Raw genomic sequence first — 13837 nt, 5'->3', positions numbered from 1 at the left:
CCTTGTCCCTGACTTGGCCCCAAGTCACATGGGTAAGCATGGTGGGCCCTGGAGCTGGCCTCATCCTCTCACACTGCCCTAAAGTATCTCTGTAAGGCACACCTTTCTTCCTGAAGGTGTAGCCTTAGCTCACTCCTCTATGATACTGCCAGTGGCACCTGTCTGGTGAATAGTTACTTCCTGCCTATGTTTAATTCATGGCTGGGGGTTTGGGATGAGCGTCCTAAGAAAGGAAAGAACTCCCCTGGGGTCTTGCCCAGTTCCTGCCTGCTTTGTGGGCTCACTGCCAAAGCCCCAGCTTCCTCCTCATGAGTGGGGCTGGGAAATAGAAGCTGTCCATGGGCTTGGAGGACATTGTCCCAGCCAGGGTACAGCCATCGGTCGCTAATCCACAGTCCTGGAATGTCTGTAGGCCAATCAGCAGGGTCTTTGGGGGCTCCCCGAGGGTGCTAATAATCCTACAATGATTAGCAGGGGCCACAGGGTCAGTGCACACTGCTCTGCTTGCTGTTGTGGAGCAGACTGGCCAGACACTGAAGCTGGAGTAAGGCGACATTTAGAAGGGCTCTATGTGTCCTTTGAAGCTGATGCACCACTGAAGGGAGTCTGTTTGGACACAGTGATGATTCATTGGCCTCCTCCTTTTGTCTGGCAGCTTAGCCTGACTCCTTGAGGCCATGAATAGCTTCAGGAAGCCACGGAGGCTAGTTGGATTGCTGAGAGAAGCCATGCCTGCAGCACCAGGCAGGCCAAAGATTCATCCAGAGCCCTCCCTGGGTCTGGGAGGCCAGAGCCGATGGCTTGGTCACCTGCTTGTGCTCCTGTCTCTCCTTGGCATCACCTGGACAGAGGTGCAGACACCCCAAATGCCAAAGCAGGGTCCAGCTCTCCAAGGTAAGGGATACATGGGCAAAAATGGGAGTAGAGGTGCTGTTGTGAACCTGAAGAAAGGATGCCAAGGGGTATCTAGTATCAGGTACCCAGGACTGATGTGATATGATGGGGGTATGGTGGAAGGATACTGGGGAGGAAGAAGATGAAGCAGATGGGTCCAGGGTTGGAGTTAGGGGAAGATACTGGTGAGAGCCTGCAGCTAAGACGTGAGAAGAAACACAACAGTAGGAAGGAGCCGCAGCTAGGACTGCTTCTAGTCCAGGGCTGGGTCTCCTATTTCCCCGCATCATCCCCCACAAGTCAGTCACTCACAGCATTGCTGTATACTTGGTCTGTTCTCACGTACTTTCCTGTCTCTCTCCTGGCCTCCCTCCATCTCTCTGCCGGGAGTTCTCCCCTACACACCTACCATTGTCCCCCCTCATCTGGGATCTGTGTCCCTGGGTGGGCCTGCACTCTCACCTGGCTATGGAGATGTCCCAGGTGCTACTGGTCATCAGCTTAACCTTCTCTCTTGGACTCCAGCCCTGAGCAGGAAGGAGAGTTTCTTAATCCTCTCCCTACACAACCGTCTTCGCAGCCAGGTTCAGCCTCCTGCAGCCAACATGCAGAGAATGGTGAGTATGCCTAACTGCTTTGTATCAAGAGGGCTGCCAGAGGTACTGAGCCCCAAAGTGAGCTCAGGAGGCCTTGCCAGTGTCAGATCCCCTTTCACTGGGGGCACCATGGTCTTGGTTGCTGGAGAGCTATGTAGCTTTTTCCTTCAGGGAAAGCCCTTAGTATGGAGGTCAGGGCCCTCAGCAACTCACACTCAATAAGGACCAACCTGCCTTTCCTGGCATCCTGTTGCCACGGAGATCAACAGATATGGAGGAGCTAGGCTTCCCTCCTCCAGGGAAAAGGAGCTACACAAAGGAACAGAAACAGAGAGGTGAAGAACAGGGAGGGAGAAGCATCCCACTGGGCTGTGGGGGACCGGTATGTGACCAGGATTTGTCTAGCAAGTATTAGGGGCCTCTCCCAAGTTCTTCATTCATTCACTTATTTGCAATTTGGAAGCTCCATGGTTGAGGCTGCAGGGTTGGGGCTGATCATGCTGGGGGCTCAGACATACTGTCGTCATAGTCTGGGACCCCAATAGATCCAGCCCATGTGAACAGGCCAGGGAACAAGGGTGGAATGGGTAAGGGAGGGCAAGGTTCCCCATCGCTGCCTCCCATAAAGTCCTCTGAGGCTGACAGCCACAGTGGGTGGCGACCTTGAGAGCTCAGGGGTCAGTTTCCCAGGAGGTGGGGGAGGGCCAGGAGGGAGCGGTTTGCTTTTCTCCCCTGCCCTCCTCTGCATGGCTCTGTCTCCTCCTCTGCCTCCTCCTCTGCCTACTGTCCTGAGCAGCCAGGTCTTCCAAGTGGTAATACCTAGCAGTGAGTCCTTCCACCCCCAGGACCCTGCAGGGTTATGATTAGCTGGCTGGTAGTTTGTCCCTTTCTCAGAGCCCTTTGGTCAAAGGCCTGGAAAAATCACATTTGGCCAGATGGGAGCAGCAGAGTTCTGACTGTGGCCAGGGACAGCTCTTAAAGAAAACACAAAGCTAGCCATCCTGCAAGTCAGGTACTGTCCGGGCTCATATTACAAGATGGGGAACATGACAGCAGAAGTAATTGCCTTGCCTGGGCTGGTGATATTCCCTAGGCAGAGAGCCTAAGGGTGTTGTTGCAAGACTCAGGAAAATGGAGGCACAATTTGCTTTCCTGACGGTTACTTTTGATTCTGTCAACTTGAATAGAATCACCTAGAAAGGAATTTCACTGAGTAATTGTTTAGATTAGGTTGGCCTGGGCATCTGTGGTGGACAGTCTTGATATGTTAACTGACATAGGAAGACCCAGTTTAAAAATGGGTGGTACTAGCTGATCACATTAGCACTTACGCCTTTCATCCCAATGCTCGAGAGGCAAGGCAGGCAGATCTCTGTGAGTTTTAGGCCAGCCAAGGCTACACAGACAGATGCTGTCTAAAAAATACCAAAAGGGGCTGGAGAGATGGCTCGGTGGTTAAGAGTACTGACTATTCTTCCAGAGGTCCTGAATTCAATTCTCGGCAACCACATGGTGGCTCACAACCACCTTGAATGAGATCTGGTGCCCTCTGCTGGCATTCAGGCAGAAGACTGTATACATAATAAATAAATAAAACCTTTAAAAGAAAAAAAAAAAGAAAAAAAAAAAACAATCGGTGGTGGTGCATGCCTTTAATCCCAGCACTTGGGACGGAGGCAGGCTGAACTCTGAGTTCAAAGCCAGCCTGAGTGAGTTCCAGGACAAGCTCCAAAAATTTACAGAGAAACCCTTGTCTCAAAAAAAAAAAAAAAAAACAAAAAAAAAAAAAACACAAAAACCGACCAACCAACAAACAAACAAAAACAAAATACCAACAAAAAAGAAAAAGTGGGTAGCACCATTCCCTGGGTTTGAGTCCTGGACCGTAGGACTGAGCATGCCTGCCTCATTCTCTCTCTGTTTTTGACTGGTTGTGACCAGCAGCTTCAAGTTCTTGTCTCCTTGACTGCTCTGCTGTGATGGATTGTAATTTGAGCCAAATAAACTGTCTCTCCCCTAAGTTGCTTTTGTCACACAGCAACTGGAAAGGGAAAAAAATGAATGGACCACCTGAGGATGTCTTTGTGCCACTCCCAGGACTGGAGCGAGAGCCTGGCCCAAATAGCTCAAGCCAGAGCAGCCCTCTGTAACACTTCAGTCACCCCCAACCTGGCATCTGCCCCACGGCATACCCCACAAGTGGGCTGGAATGTGCAGCTATTACCCAAGGGCTCAGCATCCTTCGTTGAAGTGGTTAACCTCTGGTTTGCGGAAGGACTACAGTATAGACATGGGGATGCTGAGTGTGCCCCCAATGCCACCTGCACCCACTACACACAGGTGAGTGTATTGCTGATGAGTCTAGAGCATGGTCTCCCCAGTCATCTTAGAGGAGGCTAACTTTATCCCTTCAATTTAATATTTTATTTGTTTGTCTATGTGTATGCCTCCACACACATGCAGAGGTCAGAGGACAATTTGGGGGGGTTGGATCTCTGGCCTTTTTCATTGGTCCCAGAGACCAAACTGTCAATTTTGTATAGTTGGCACTTTTACCTCCTGAGCTATTCTCTGGCCCACTGTTTGGTGTTTGTTTGTTGTTGTTTTTTTTAACATTTTGTTTGTATGCTTATTTGTGTGGGTGCTTGTGTGTGTGCACATGCCACAGAGTACATGTGGAGCTCATGGAGAGTCCTCAGAATTAGCAACAGGGGTCTTTATCTGAGGAGCCATCTCCAGACCCTTGTTTTATGTTTTGAGGCAGTGCTTGCTGTTTTCTTAGGTAGACCAGATTGGCCTTGTACTTGTGGTGTTCTACTTGCTTTTCCCTCCCAAGTGCTGGATTACAGGGGTGAGCTACCTTTCCTGCTCCTCTTTGTCTTCTGATGTGGATTTTCATCTCATTAATATGAAATCATTTTGGTTTTGTTTTGTTGGTTGGGGTTTTTTTGTTTGTTTGCTTTTTTGTTTTTTTTTGTTTGTTTGTTTGTTTTTTCAAGACAGGCTTTCTCTGTATAGCTTTGGAGGCTGTCGTGGTACTCACTCTGTAGACCAGGCTGGCCTCGAACTCACAGAGATCCGCCTGCCTCTGAGTCCAGAGTGTTGGTTTAGTTTTTTTTTTTTTTTTTTTTTTTGAGACAGGGTCTCAAGTATTCCAGGCTGGGCTGAATTTCTGGTCCTTTGGTTCCAAGTGCTAGGGTGACAGGCAAGTGGCACCACATCTGGTTTTACAATGCTAGGAAGGCACTCTCCCAACTGAACTACAGCCCCAGCCCCATATTAAGTCTTTTTAAATATTTCTGTTATGTGAATTTAAGATTTTTGAACTTTCAAATTTCTTTCCTTTCCTCTCTACCTTTCCATTTTAAATAGGGTCTTCCAACATAGCCAGACTGGCCTCAAACTCACTTCAATCCTCCTGTCTCAACCTCTCAAGTGCAGAAATTACACCACTCTTTGTTGTTGTTGTTTCTTTTGAGCAGGGGTCTTACTATATATCCCAGGATGACCATGAGTAGGTAACCCTCTTGTCTCTAGCCTCTGGTGCTGTGTCTACAGGGGTGCTCGTGGTCATGGCCAGCTTCATCCCATACATTTTTTTTTTAATGTATGTTGGGGTTTTTCCTGCATGTGTGTCTAAATGAGGATGCCAGATCCTCTGGATATAGAGTTATATACTGCTATGAACTGCCATGTGGGTGCTGGGAATTGAACCCTGGTCCTTTGAAAGAGCAGCCAGTGCTCTTAACTGCTGAGCCATCCTCCTGCTCCCATCCCATAAGGTTTTTTTGTTTGTTTGTTTGTTTTTTGAGACAGAGTTTCTTTGTGTAGCCCTGACTGGCCTGGAACTGGCTCTGTAGACCAGGCTGGCCTTGAACTCACAGAGATCTACCTGCTTCTGCCTCCCAAGTTCTGAGATTAAAGGCATCAGCCACCATCACCTTCACATCAGTGGTTCAAAACCTTCCTAATGCTTCAACACAGTAACACAGTTCCTCATGTTGTGGTGATTCCCCAACCATAAAATTATTTCATTGCTACTTCATAACTGTAATTTTGCTACTGTTATGAATTGTAATGTAAATATCAAATACGTCATAGGGAGAAGTGAAGGCTTGTGGCCATTTTTCCAATTTTATACAAAGTCCTTGATATTAAAGTCTTTCTTTTGTCACTCTTTCCATCTGCTCATAATCTTCCCTCCTTACAACACTTAGTAACCTTCAAAACCCTTCCATTCCTAAAGCTTACCTCAATTCTGATGGCTCTGCTCAGCATAGCTGCCGTTCCTTGGGCCACAGGGAGGTAAAGGAGACATCTGTCTGCATGGTTGAGACCAAAGCCTTCCCAGATGTCACTGCCTGTGCTGCAATCCCCCAGATTGAAGTAAGGCTCACCTGAAAGGGCCTCTGCACCATTGTGTTCTCTGCAGCTTGTGTGGGCCACCTCCAGCCAGCTGGGCTGTGGGAAGCATCTATGCTCTGTGGACCAGGCAGCCATGGAAGCCTTTGTCTGTGCCTACTCCCCTGGGTAAGCCCCTCACCAAAGCCTGAGTGATAACTCCGGGCGGGGTGGGGTGAAAGGACAGGGAGCCTGGGGCTGAAGAGGCAGAATGGATGGATGACTTCCTCTCAGGGTGAGCTATGCACACAGCCACCCAAAATGCATTTGCCCCTTGGTCTGCACGAGAGAGAAGTGGATGAAAGGAAGAAGATATAAAAGATCTTGGCCATGAAGAGCAGGCTTTGTCCATGAATGCTCCTTTCTGCTCTGGGGGAATGTGTCCAGGATTGATTGACACAGAAATCATGTTTTGTTTCCTCTCTGGTCTCACTACCACATCCAACCCCCTGAATCTTTAATTGGGCCAGAGGTGCTAAAGGAGCTCATGGGGAAGGCAGCTAGGACCCATTCCTTCCCCCTCCTTAATTCTGTCCACGGCTGCTGCTCCTGCCCTGCCCAAGGCCGGGTTCTCCAGACCCTCTGATGCTTGCTTTCACAGAGGCAACTGGGATCTAAACGGGAAGACAATCGCCCCATATAAGAAAGGGTCCTGGTGTTCACTCTGCACTGCCAGCGTCTCAGGCTGCTTCAAAGCCTGGGATCATGCAGGGGGTCTCTGTGGTATGTATCTGGAACAGCAGGGGCAGAATCGGTGGGATCGAGCAGTCTGAGGGGCTGTCCCGGAAGCCATGGTCTCAGCAGCCAGGAAAGATCCTGCCTGACCTGCTGGAGAGAGGCCCCCTCTCAGAATTAGCTACTCTTCTCACCAGAGGTCCCCAGAAATCCTTGTCGCATGAGCTGCCGAAATCATGGACTTCTCAACATTAGTACTTGTCACTGTCACTGTCCCCCTGGCTACACAGGGAGGTACTGCCAAGGTGAGGACTCAGCGCCTACTCAGGCTGCCCTGAGGGGTAAGTGGGGGGTTGGGATGCATCTCGGTGGGTGTACATTTGTCCTGTGGTGTATACTGGAGCTGGTACAGCGGGATAGCTGGAGGGCTGAGGTGGCCCGAGATTCAGAGTGTTCTGAGGGTGTCTCAAGTGCATTTAAAGTATTGAAACTACTGGGTTTTTGTACTTCATGCATTCATTCATTCATTCATTCAAAAAAAAAAAAAAAAAAAAAAAAAACCTCACTAGGCCCAGCTGTGTGGCGTACCCTAAGCTATATATACAATTTTAAATGCTTAGGGCTATAATCCTAGTACTTGGGAGACTGAGGCAGTAGGACTGTCATGAGCTCCAGGCCAACCTAAGCTATATGCTCAACTATAGGTCAGCTAAGGCTACAGAGTAACACTCTGACTTAAAAAATAAATAAAAAGAATCAGACTTGTCCCTTTAGACTATCTATTGAAACTAAGATAGGATTAGGAGACAGAAGGGGTCTGTCTTGTCCCACTGCACCTGCTTCCTGGCCTTCTGAACCTCAGTCTGCTTCTCTCTACAATGAGAATCAAACCAAAGCAGCCAAACGTGGCAGTAGCTGGACGCCCCCGCAGGCTCTGTCTCTGGGAGGGTCTTCTTGTTGTGGTTGGCCTGTTGAGGCAGCGTGAGCACCAGGCGGTTAGAGGTTGAGTGCTCTGCACTTCTGCTCTGTCTTGGCAGTGCGGTGTAGTGTGCAGTGTGTACATGGTCGATTCCGGGAAGAAGAATGCTCCTGCATCTGTGATGTCGGCTATGGGGGAGCCCAGTGTGCCAGTGAGTTCCAACTTGAGGTTGCTTTCAGAATCCTCTTCAGTGGAGGGCTGCATCTGACTTTACCATCTCCTAAGAGTCCATGTGCCGAGCTATTACCAACTCGTTGCTCAGGAGAAACACAGGAATATCCTCAAATTGGCTACAGTGGGGTATTTATAACAATGGAATTGGCAAATGCTACAAGCTATAGATTTTTGTGTTGGGGGGCTCAAGACAAGGTTTCTCTGGGTAACCCAGGCTGTCCTGGAGCTCACTCTGTAGACCAGGCTGGCCTCACTCAGAAATCCACCTGCCTCTGCTTCCTAAATTCTGGGACTAAAGGTGTGTGCCACTACTGGTCACTTTTTTTAAATGACATTTTATTTGTGTGTGTGTGTGTGTGTGTGTGTGTGTGTGTGTGTGTGTGTGTGTGTGTGCCGCACAGCAGGTATGGATGTCAGAGGACAATTTGTGGAAGTTGATTCTCTCCTTCCACCATGTGAGTCCTGGGAATTGAACCCAGAACATCAGGCTGGGCAGCAAGTGCTTTGCCCATTGAACCATCTCAGCAGCCCTAGATTTCCCAGCCCCTCGCCCTTTCTCTCTTTTGAGATTCTCATACTTGCAAATTTACCAGCACACTACTGACTTCTTCCCACTTCCAGTTTGGAGTAGTTAGCTGGAAGTTGAGGTACCTTGAACTTAGCTCAGCCTGGTGGGAAAGGATTCTGCAGTCAGCATACAAACTCGGGCTTTCCTGTTCCTCCTGCCAGCCAAGGTGCACTTTCCTTTTCACACCTGTGACCTGAAGATTGATGGAGACTGCTTCATGGTGTCTTCCGAGGCAGACACCTATTACGGAGCCAAGATGAAATGTCAGGTGAGGGCTGACCCTTGCCTTCCCAGGGCTCAAACAGGGTCGTAATTGGGTGGCTTTGGAGTTGTAGATTCAAGGTTCATACAAGCCAGGAGCCCACTTAACACCCAGGAACAAGGCTCTGCCCCACTCCTATGGAAGGAGTTGTGTTGACTCAGCTCCAGCTTGTGGTGGACATGCTGGGATGCCAGATCAGGAGGGCTAGAACACAGGGTTTTCTGAAGCCAGAAACCCAGGCTTTCCTTAGTCTTTCTTTCTTTTTCCTTTCTTTCTTTCTTCCTTTTAAGATTTTATTTATTTATTTATTTATTTATTATGTATACAACATTCTGCTTCCATATATATCTGCACACTAGAAAAGGGCACCAGATCTCATTAGGGATGGTTGTGAGCCACCATGTGGTTGCTGGGAACTGAACTCGGGACCTCTGGAAGAGCAGCCAGTGCCCTTAACCTCTGAGCCATCTCTCCAGCCCCTCCTTAGTAAGTATTTCTTGACTTGCTAATATTGACAATTGGTCTAAATATATTCAAGATGCCATGGTATTGAGACAAAACTCTTGTGAGAGCAGGACCATGCTTGGGCTATGAACTACCAACTGGGCTCATGTGCACACACACAGGGCATTCTGGCAGGGAGAGGAAAAGGATTTCCATTCTGTTTTTTTTTTTTTTTTTTGGTTTTTCAAGACAGGTTATCTCTGTGTAGCTTTGGAGCCTATCCTGGCACTTGCTCTGGAGACCAGGCTGGCCTCAAACTCACAGAGATCCTCCTGCCTCTACCTCCCGAGTGCTGGGATTAAAGGCATGTGCCACCAACGCCCAGCCTAGGATTTCCATTCTTAAAGGCAGGATGGTTGGTAGGGATGGAGGTAAAGACAGCCCAGCCAGTACATACATTTGGGATCCTGGCCACGGTGGGACAACAGAATGGGTAGACAGTTCTGGGCTTGAGCTCTACAGTGTGTCCCATATGACCCAGAGTGGGGTTACAGGGAAAAGGTGGGGTGCTAGCCCAGATCGAGAGCCAGAAAGTACAAGACATCCTTGCCTTCTACCTGGGCCGCCTGGAGACCACCAATGAAGTGACTGACAGTGACTTTGAAACCAGGAATTTTTGGATTGGTAAGTGCTTGGCAGTTGAAGGATGGTAAAGGGGAGGACTTGAAGTTCCACAAGGCTTCAGGTGGACTATGGCAACCCACATCATCCACTAACAGATAGCAAGAGTATGGAAAGGGTTTGGAGGCTGGGATGGGTCAATAGTCAGGATGATTTCCTTCCATGGGAAGAGGGCTGCAAGGAGGGAAGAGCCACAGGGTGGGGAGTGTTCTGGGAAGAGAGAAGTTTAACAGCTGGGAGTGTAAAAGGTGCTAGGCAGCAGGCTTGTGAACTCTCAGATGGTGGGCAACCTTGGCTACCCTGGTCCAGGACTCACCTACAAGGCAGCTAAGGACTCCTTCCGCTGGACTACTGGAGAACACCAGTCCTTCACCAGTTTTGCCTTTGGGCAGCCTGACAACCAGGGGTGAGTCTGGGATGCTTACCCTCCTCTGGGCCCACTTCCCACTTGGGCCTGTCTGGTTGAGCTTCAGATGCCGCTGAAGAACCTTCACCCAGCCTACGAAGGTTTAGCCTTTACCTGGTTTTAGGTGCCAGGGAAGCCTGGGCCCAGCTGATGCAGACACGGGGCTGAGGTAAGGAAGGCATAGAAAGCGCATTACATAGAAGAGGAGACTCAAGAAGTTTCTGACCTAATCCCAGCACTGGGGAGGCAGAGACCGGCGGATCTCTGTGAGTTCGAGGCCAGCCTGGTCTCCAGAGCGAGTGCCAGGATAGGCTCCAAAGCTACACAGAGAAACCCTGTCTCAAAAAACAAAAAAACAAAAAAGAAGTTTGCGACCATATGTCATTAGCATATGCACTTGCTGTCTGTACCCACTCCCTTACCTGCCTACTGCCTGCATCAACACACCATTTCTGGCATCCACCCATCTGTATTCTTCATGTATACCTCCACCAGCTGTTCTGTTCAGAGAACATTCTGGCTATGTGGCATTGCCCTGATCTTCAAAGCCCAGGAGTGCCATAACAGGGACAGAGGTGGTGAGTCTATAGAGTCACCAACGGCTCCAAATATCTCTCTCAGCACACCCTCATTGCAGTCAGGCCTGACTGGACTTTTGGCATACAATCTCTTGGTGGCAGAAGGATGTGGGCTTGTCTATTCCTGCTGTGGCTAAGTGCTAGACTGAGCTGAGTGGGGTGCTATAGACTTCCCAGTCTTTCTCTGGAGAGCTGTGGTGTTCTGGGAACAGAAAGGCACTGCTCCCAGCAGCCCCATCTGCATGTGAAACACCTGGGTCTCACAGGTGCAGGTGGCCTAAAAGGGTGTAGGGTTGAAGACTCTACTAGATTCCCAATTTCATTCCTCTACTTAAGCACTCTTTATCCTGGGTCCTCAGGTTTGGGAACTGTGTGGAAATGCAGGCATCTGCTGCCTTCAACTGGAATGACCAACGTTGTAAAACTCGGAACCGCTATATCTGTCAGTTTGGTGAGACCATGCTCTCAGTTTTCCTCCTCTGATACCTGACCCCTTATGTGCTAACGGTCTGCTCCATGTTGCTTGGATATCCAAATCATAGGAATAGAGTGTGTCTGGGCACACAGAGTCAGAGAGTTTCCTGCTCTGGGCCTTGTATTTACAGTTGTCCGAGGCTGAGAGGATGATGATAACCCAGCACTGCATACCATGCCCATGCAGAGAAACAGGACTGGGCCCACATCTTGCTCTTGAGTTCTCCAGGGTCCTTCTCCTCCTATCATGAAAGCTATCACCTGGGAATCTATCAGATTCCTTACTGTTCCCTAATTGTCTACAGCCCAATAAGCTATGGAGGAGGGGCAGAAGTGAAACCTGGACCAGCCAAGCCCCCAGCATCCACCTATTTGAATTTGGAGTTCCCCGAGAGAACACAGCCATGGCTACTTCTAAATGAGTACAGCAGAGTCCCTCTCCTAGGAGGACTCACTCTGTTATGCTTCCTTTCCAGCTCAGAAGCACATCTCCCTGTGGGAGCCAGGGTCCTGAGCCTGGCCAAGCAGCTCTTCTGCCAGCACCTGAGTTCACAAGTCAGTTTGTCTGATTGCTCAACTGTGTGAAACAAGGGCCTGGCTGGGACTGAATGTCCAACATCTAAAGAGGTCTCAGAACTTGCATAATGCTGGACATTGGGTATTGAAGCCCCATGAGAAATGTATAGGGGGTCGTAAAGGAGTCTAGGGTGGGAAGGGAAGAGCCAGGGACCCTCATCCTGCTTTTGAATGGAAAGATGGGTTTCCATGGGCCCCCGAAGCAAAAGCCAGAGCCAGTTGCCAGAAGCTGTTCTGCTCCATCTGGACCAAACTCCCCTGGGAAGCTGGAATTTTCCAGACCAGAGCCTTTACAAAGAATTAAATGAAGTTATGAATCAGTTAGCTTTGCAATTGATCAAAATTTTCCTGTTTTCCCTGTGTGTATTTTGTTTTGTTTTTGTATCATTGTCGTCATCATTGAAGCTATTGTTTTGTTGTGTTGTGCTGGCCAATTTCAGGCTGGCCTTGAATTTACTATGAGGCCCAGGGTGGCCTCCAACTCACAGCAAGCCTCCTTCCTTGGTACAGGGACTTCCTGCCTAGCCAGCTGCTGGCTTTGAAGGGGAATTCTGATGGTGGAGAAGATATCCCTGGGAAGATCAAAAGGGATTGGGGCTGCACTGTCAGTTTCCTACTAGTCCATCCTCAGGACCTAAGCCACACTCTGGGTGTTTTCAGGCTCCCTGGTAACTAGATTCTTTGCCTCAGAGACTTCTTCCTCCTCTTTTCTTTTTCTTCTAGCAACTCCCAGCATTGTGCCTTGAGCAGCAAGGTTAAAACCAACAAACAAAACCCCTGAAAATCTGGGAAACGGCGTGTGTTGTCTCCACCGTCATCACATATCATTTTACAGTTGAGGAAATGTCAGCAGAGAGGTTGAGTGACTTGCCCAGCGTAACATAGCTGAGAAACAAACCTACTCAATGTGGGTATCATTTAATACTTCTATTTTTTGCTGGGCGGTGGTGGCGCACACCTTTAATCCCAGCACTTGGGAGGCAGAGGCAGGCGGATCTCTGTGAGTTCGAGACCAGCCTGGTCTACAAGAGCTAGTTCCAGGACAGTCTCCAAAGCCACAGAGAAACCCTGTCTCGAAAAAACAAAACAAAACAAAACAAAACAACAACAACAACAAAAAACTTCTATTTTCTTTCACTGATTTAACCTGCTTAATGAAGCCAGGAAGGCACACAGGAGGAACTGACTTCTGATGTTCCCTCACTCACAGTGGAGACACTTGAGGGATCTATCATATGCCTGTATGTGGGATTTCATCTGGGGACTTCATTTTTCCTTGGTGTGGCAAACTCTTCTAGGTCAGCTTATCTGTTTTCCCCAGTCTATAAAAGTTCATTTTGCTGCCATGTCTGCCAGAACCAGGCCTGAAGCACTGCCCACTGCTTCCGATGCCTGCTTGGAGGCAGAAGGGCCTTACCTTCTTGCGTTGGCCCCCAGGCCTGTAGTTGGAGGCCTATTGGGGCAACAAGAATGTGAAGCAACTTTAAGCTGTTCAGGATTCCTATACCTAGACGACAGCTGGATAGGAAGAGGCCCCGCCCACGGCCTTGGCCCCACCTCCCCCGTGTGAGATAGTCCCGCCCACCTCTCGGTAATTCAGTCCCTCCCACTGCTCCTTGAGTTTGTCACCTAGCCTTAGCTCTTGCTTGGTGCATCATTGGGAAGTTGCATGTTGCAGGGTGGGTCCTCGGTGGGCAGGTGTGTTGGAAACCGTAGCGTGCTCATAGAGACCGGAGAAAGGGGACCCTCAGGCGCCAGATCCTTCCACCTCAAGCCCTGTGCTCAGGAGACTGATTGGGTTTTGAGAGGTGGCAGATGTCCGGTGGACACTGCTAGGGTCTCATCACGGGGTAGAGACATATAGCCCATTTAGCCACCAATCCTAGGGAAAAATACAGGTTTGAATAAGCATGTGTTGGCTAATAAATCAGAAAGATTTTGTGCTTCATAGTGGATTTTCATAGTAAATTCTGGAAAATTTACAGGACTTGGCTTACCATATGCCTATCTCTGTGGAATTTCATCTGGGGACTTTTATTTTTCCATGATGTGGCAAGTTCTCCTAAATCAGGGTGTCTGTTTCCCCAGAATATAAAAATTCACTGTGTTGCCAGATGTGGTGGCACAAT

The 13837-nt window shown here is 49.0% G+C and overlaps 1 protein-coding gene across 1 annotated transcript; it reads left to right on the top strand.

Moving 5' to 3' along the window:
• Nucleotides 1–308: 308 nt before the first annotated feature.
• LOC100765595 (C-type lectin domain family 18 member A) lies at nt 309–11989 on the top strand. Its single transcript, XM_035441451.1, is given in 13 exon segments — nt 309–380; nt 675–894; nt 1420–1511; nt 3588–3830; nt 5923–6020; nt 6493–6614; nt 6764–6871; nt 7604–7696; nt 8449–8555; nt 9548–9677; nt 9984–10080; nt 11018–11109; nt 11609–11989. Coding segments are annotated over 13 exon segments (1512 nt in total). The 3' UTR covers nt 11647–11989.
• The last annotated feature ends 1848 nt before the right edge of the window (nt 11990–13837 follow it).

Source organism: Cricetulus griseus, chromosome 3 (assembly GCF_003668045.3).
Source record: "Cricetulus griseus strain 17A/GY chromosome 3, alternate assembly CriGri-PICRH-1.0, whole genome shotgun sequence".
Classification (NCBI taxonomy): Eukaryota; Metazoa; Chordata; class Mammalia; order Rodentia; family Cricetidae; genus Cricetulus; species Cricetulus griseus.
This window is presented reverse-complemented; position numbering and strand designations above follow the sequence as displayed.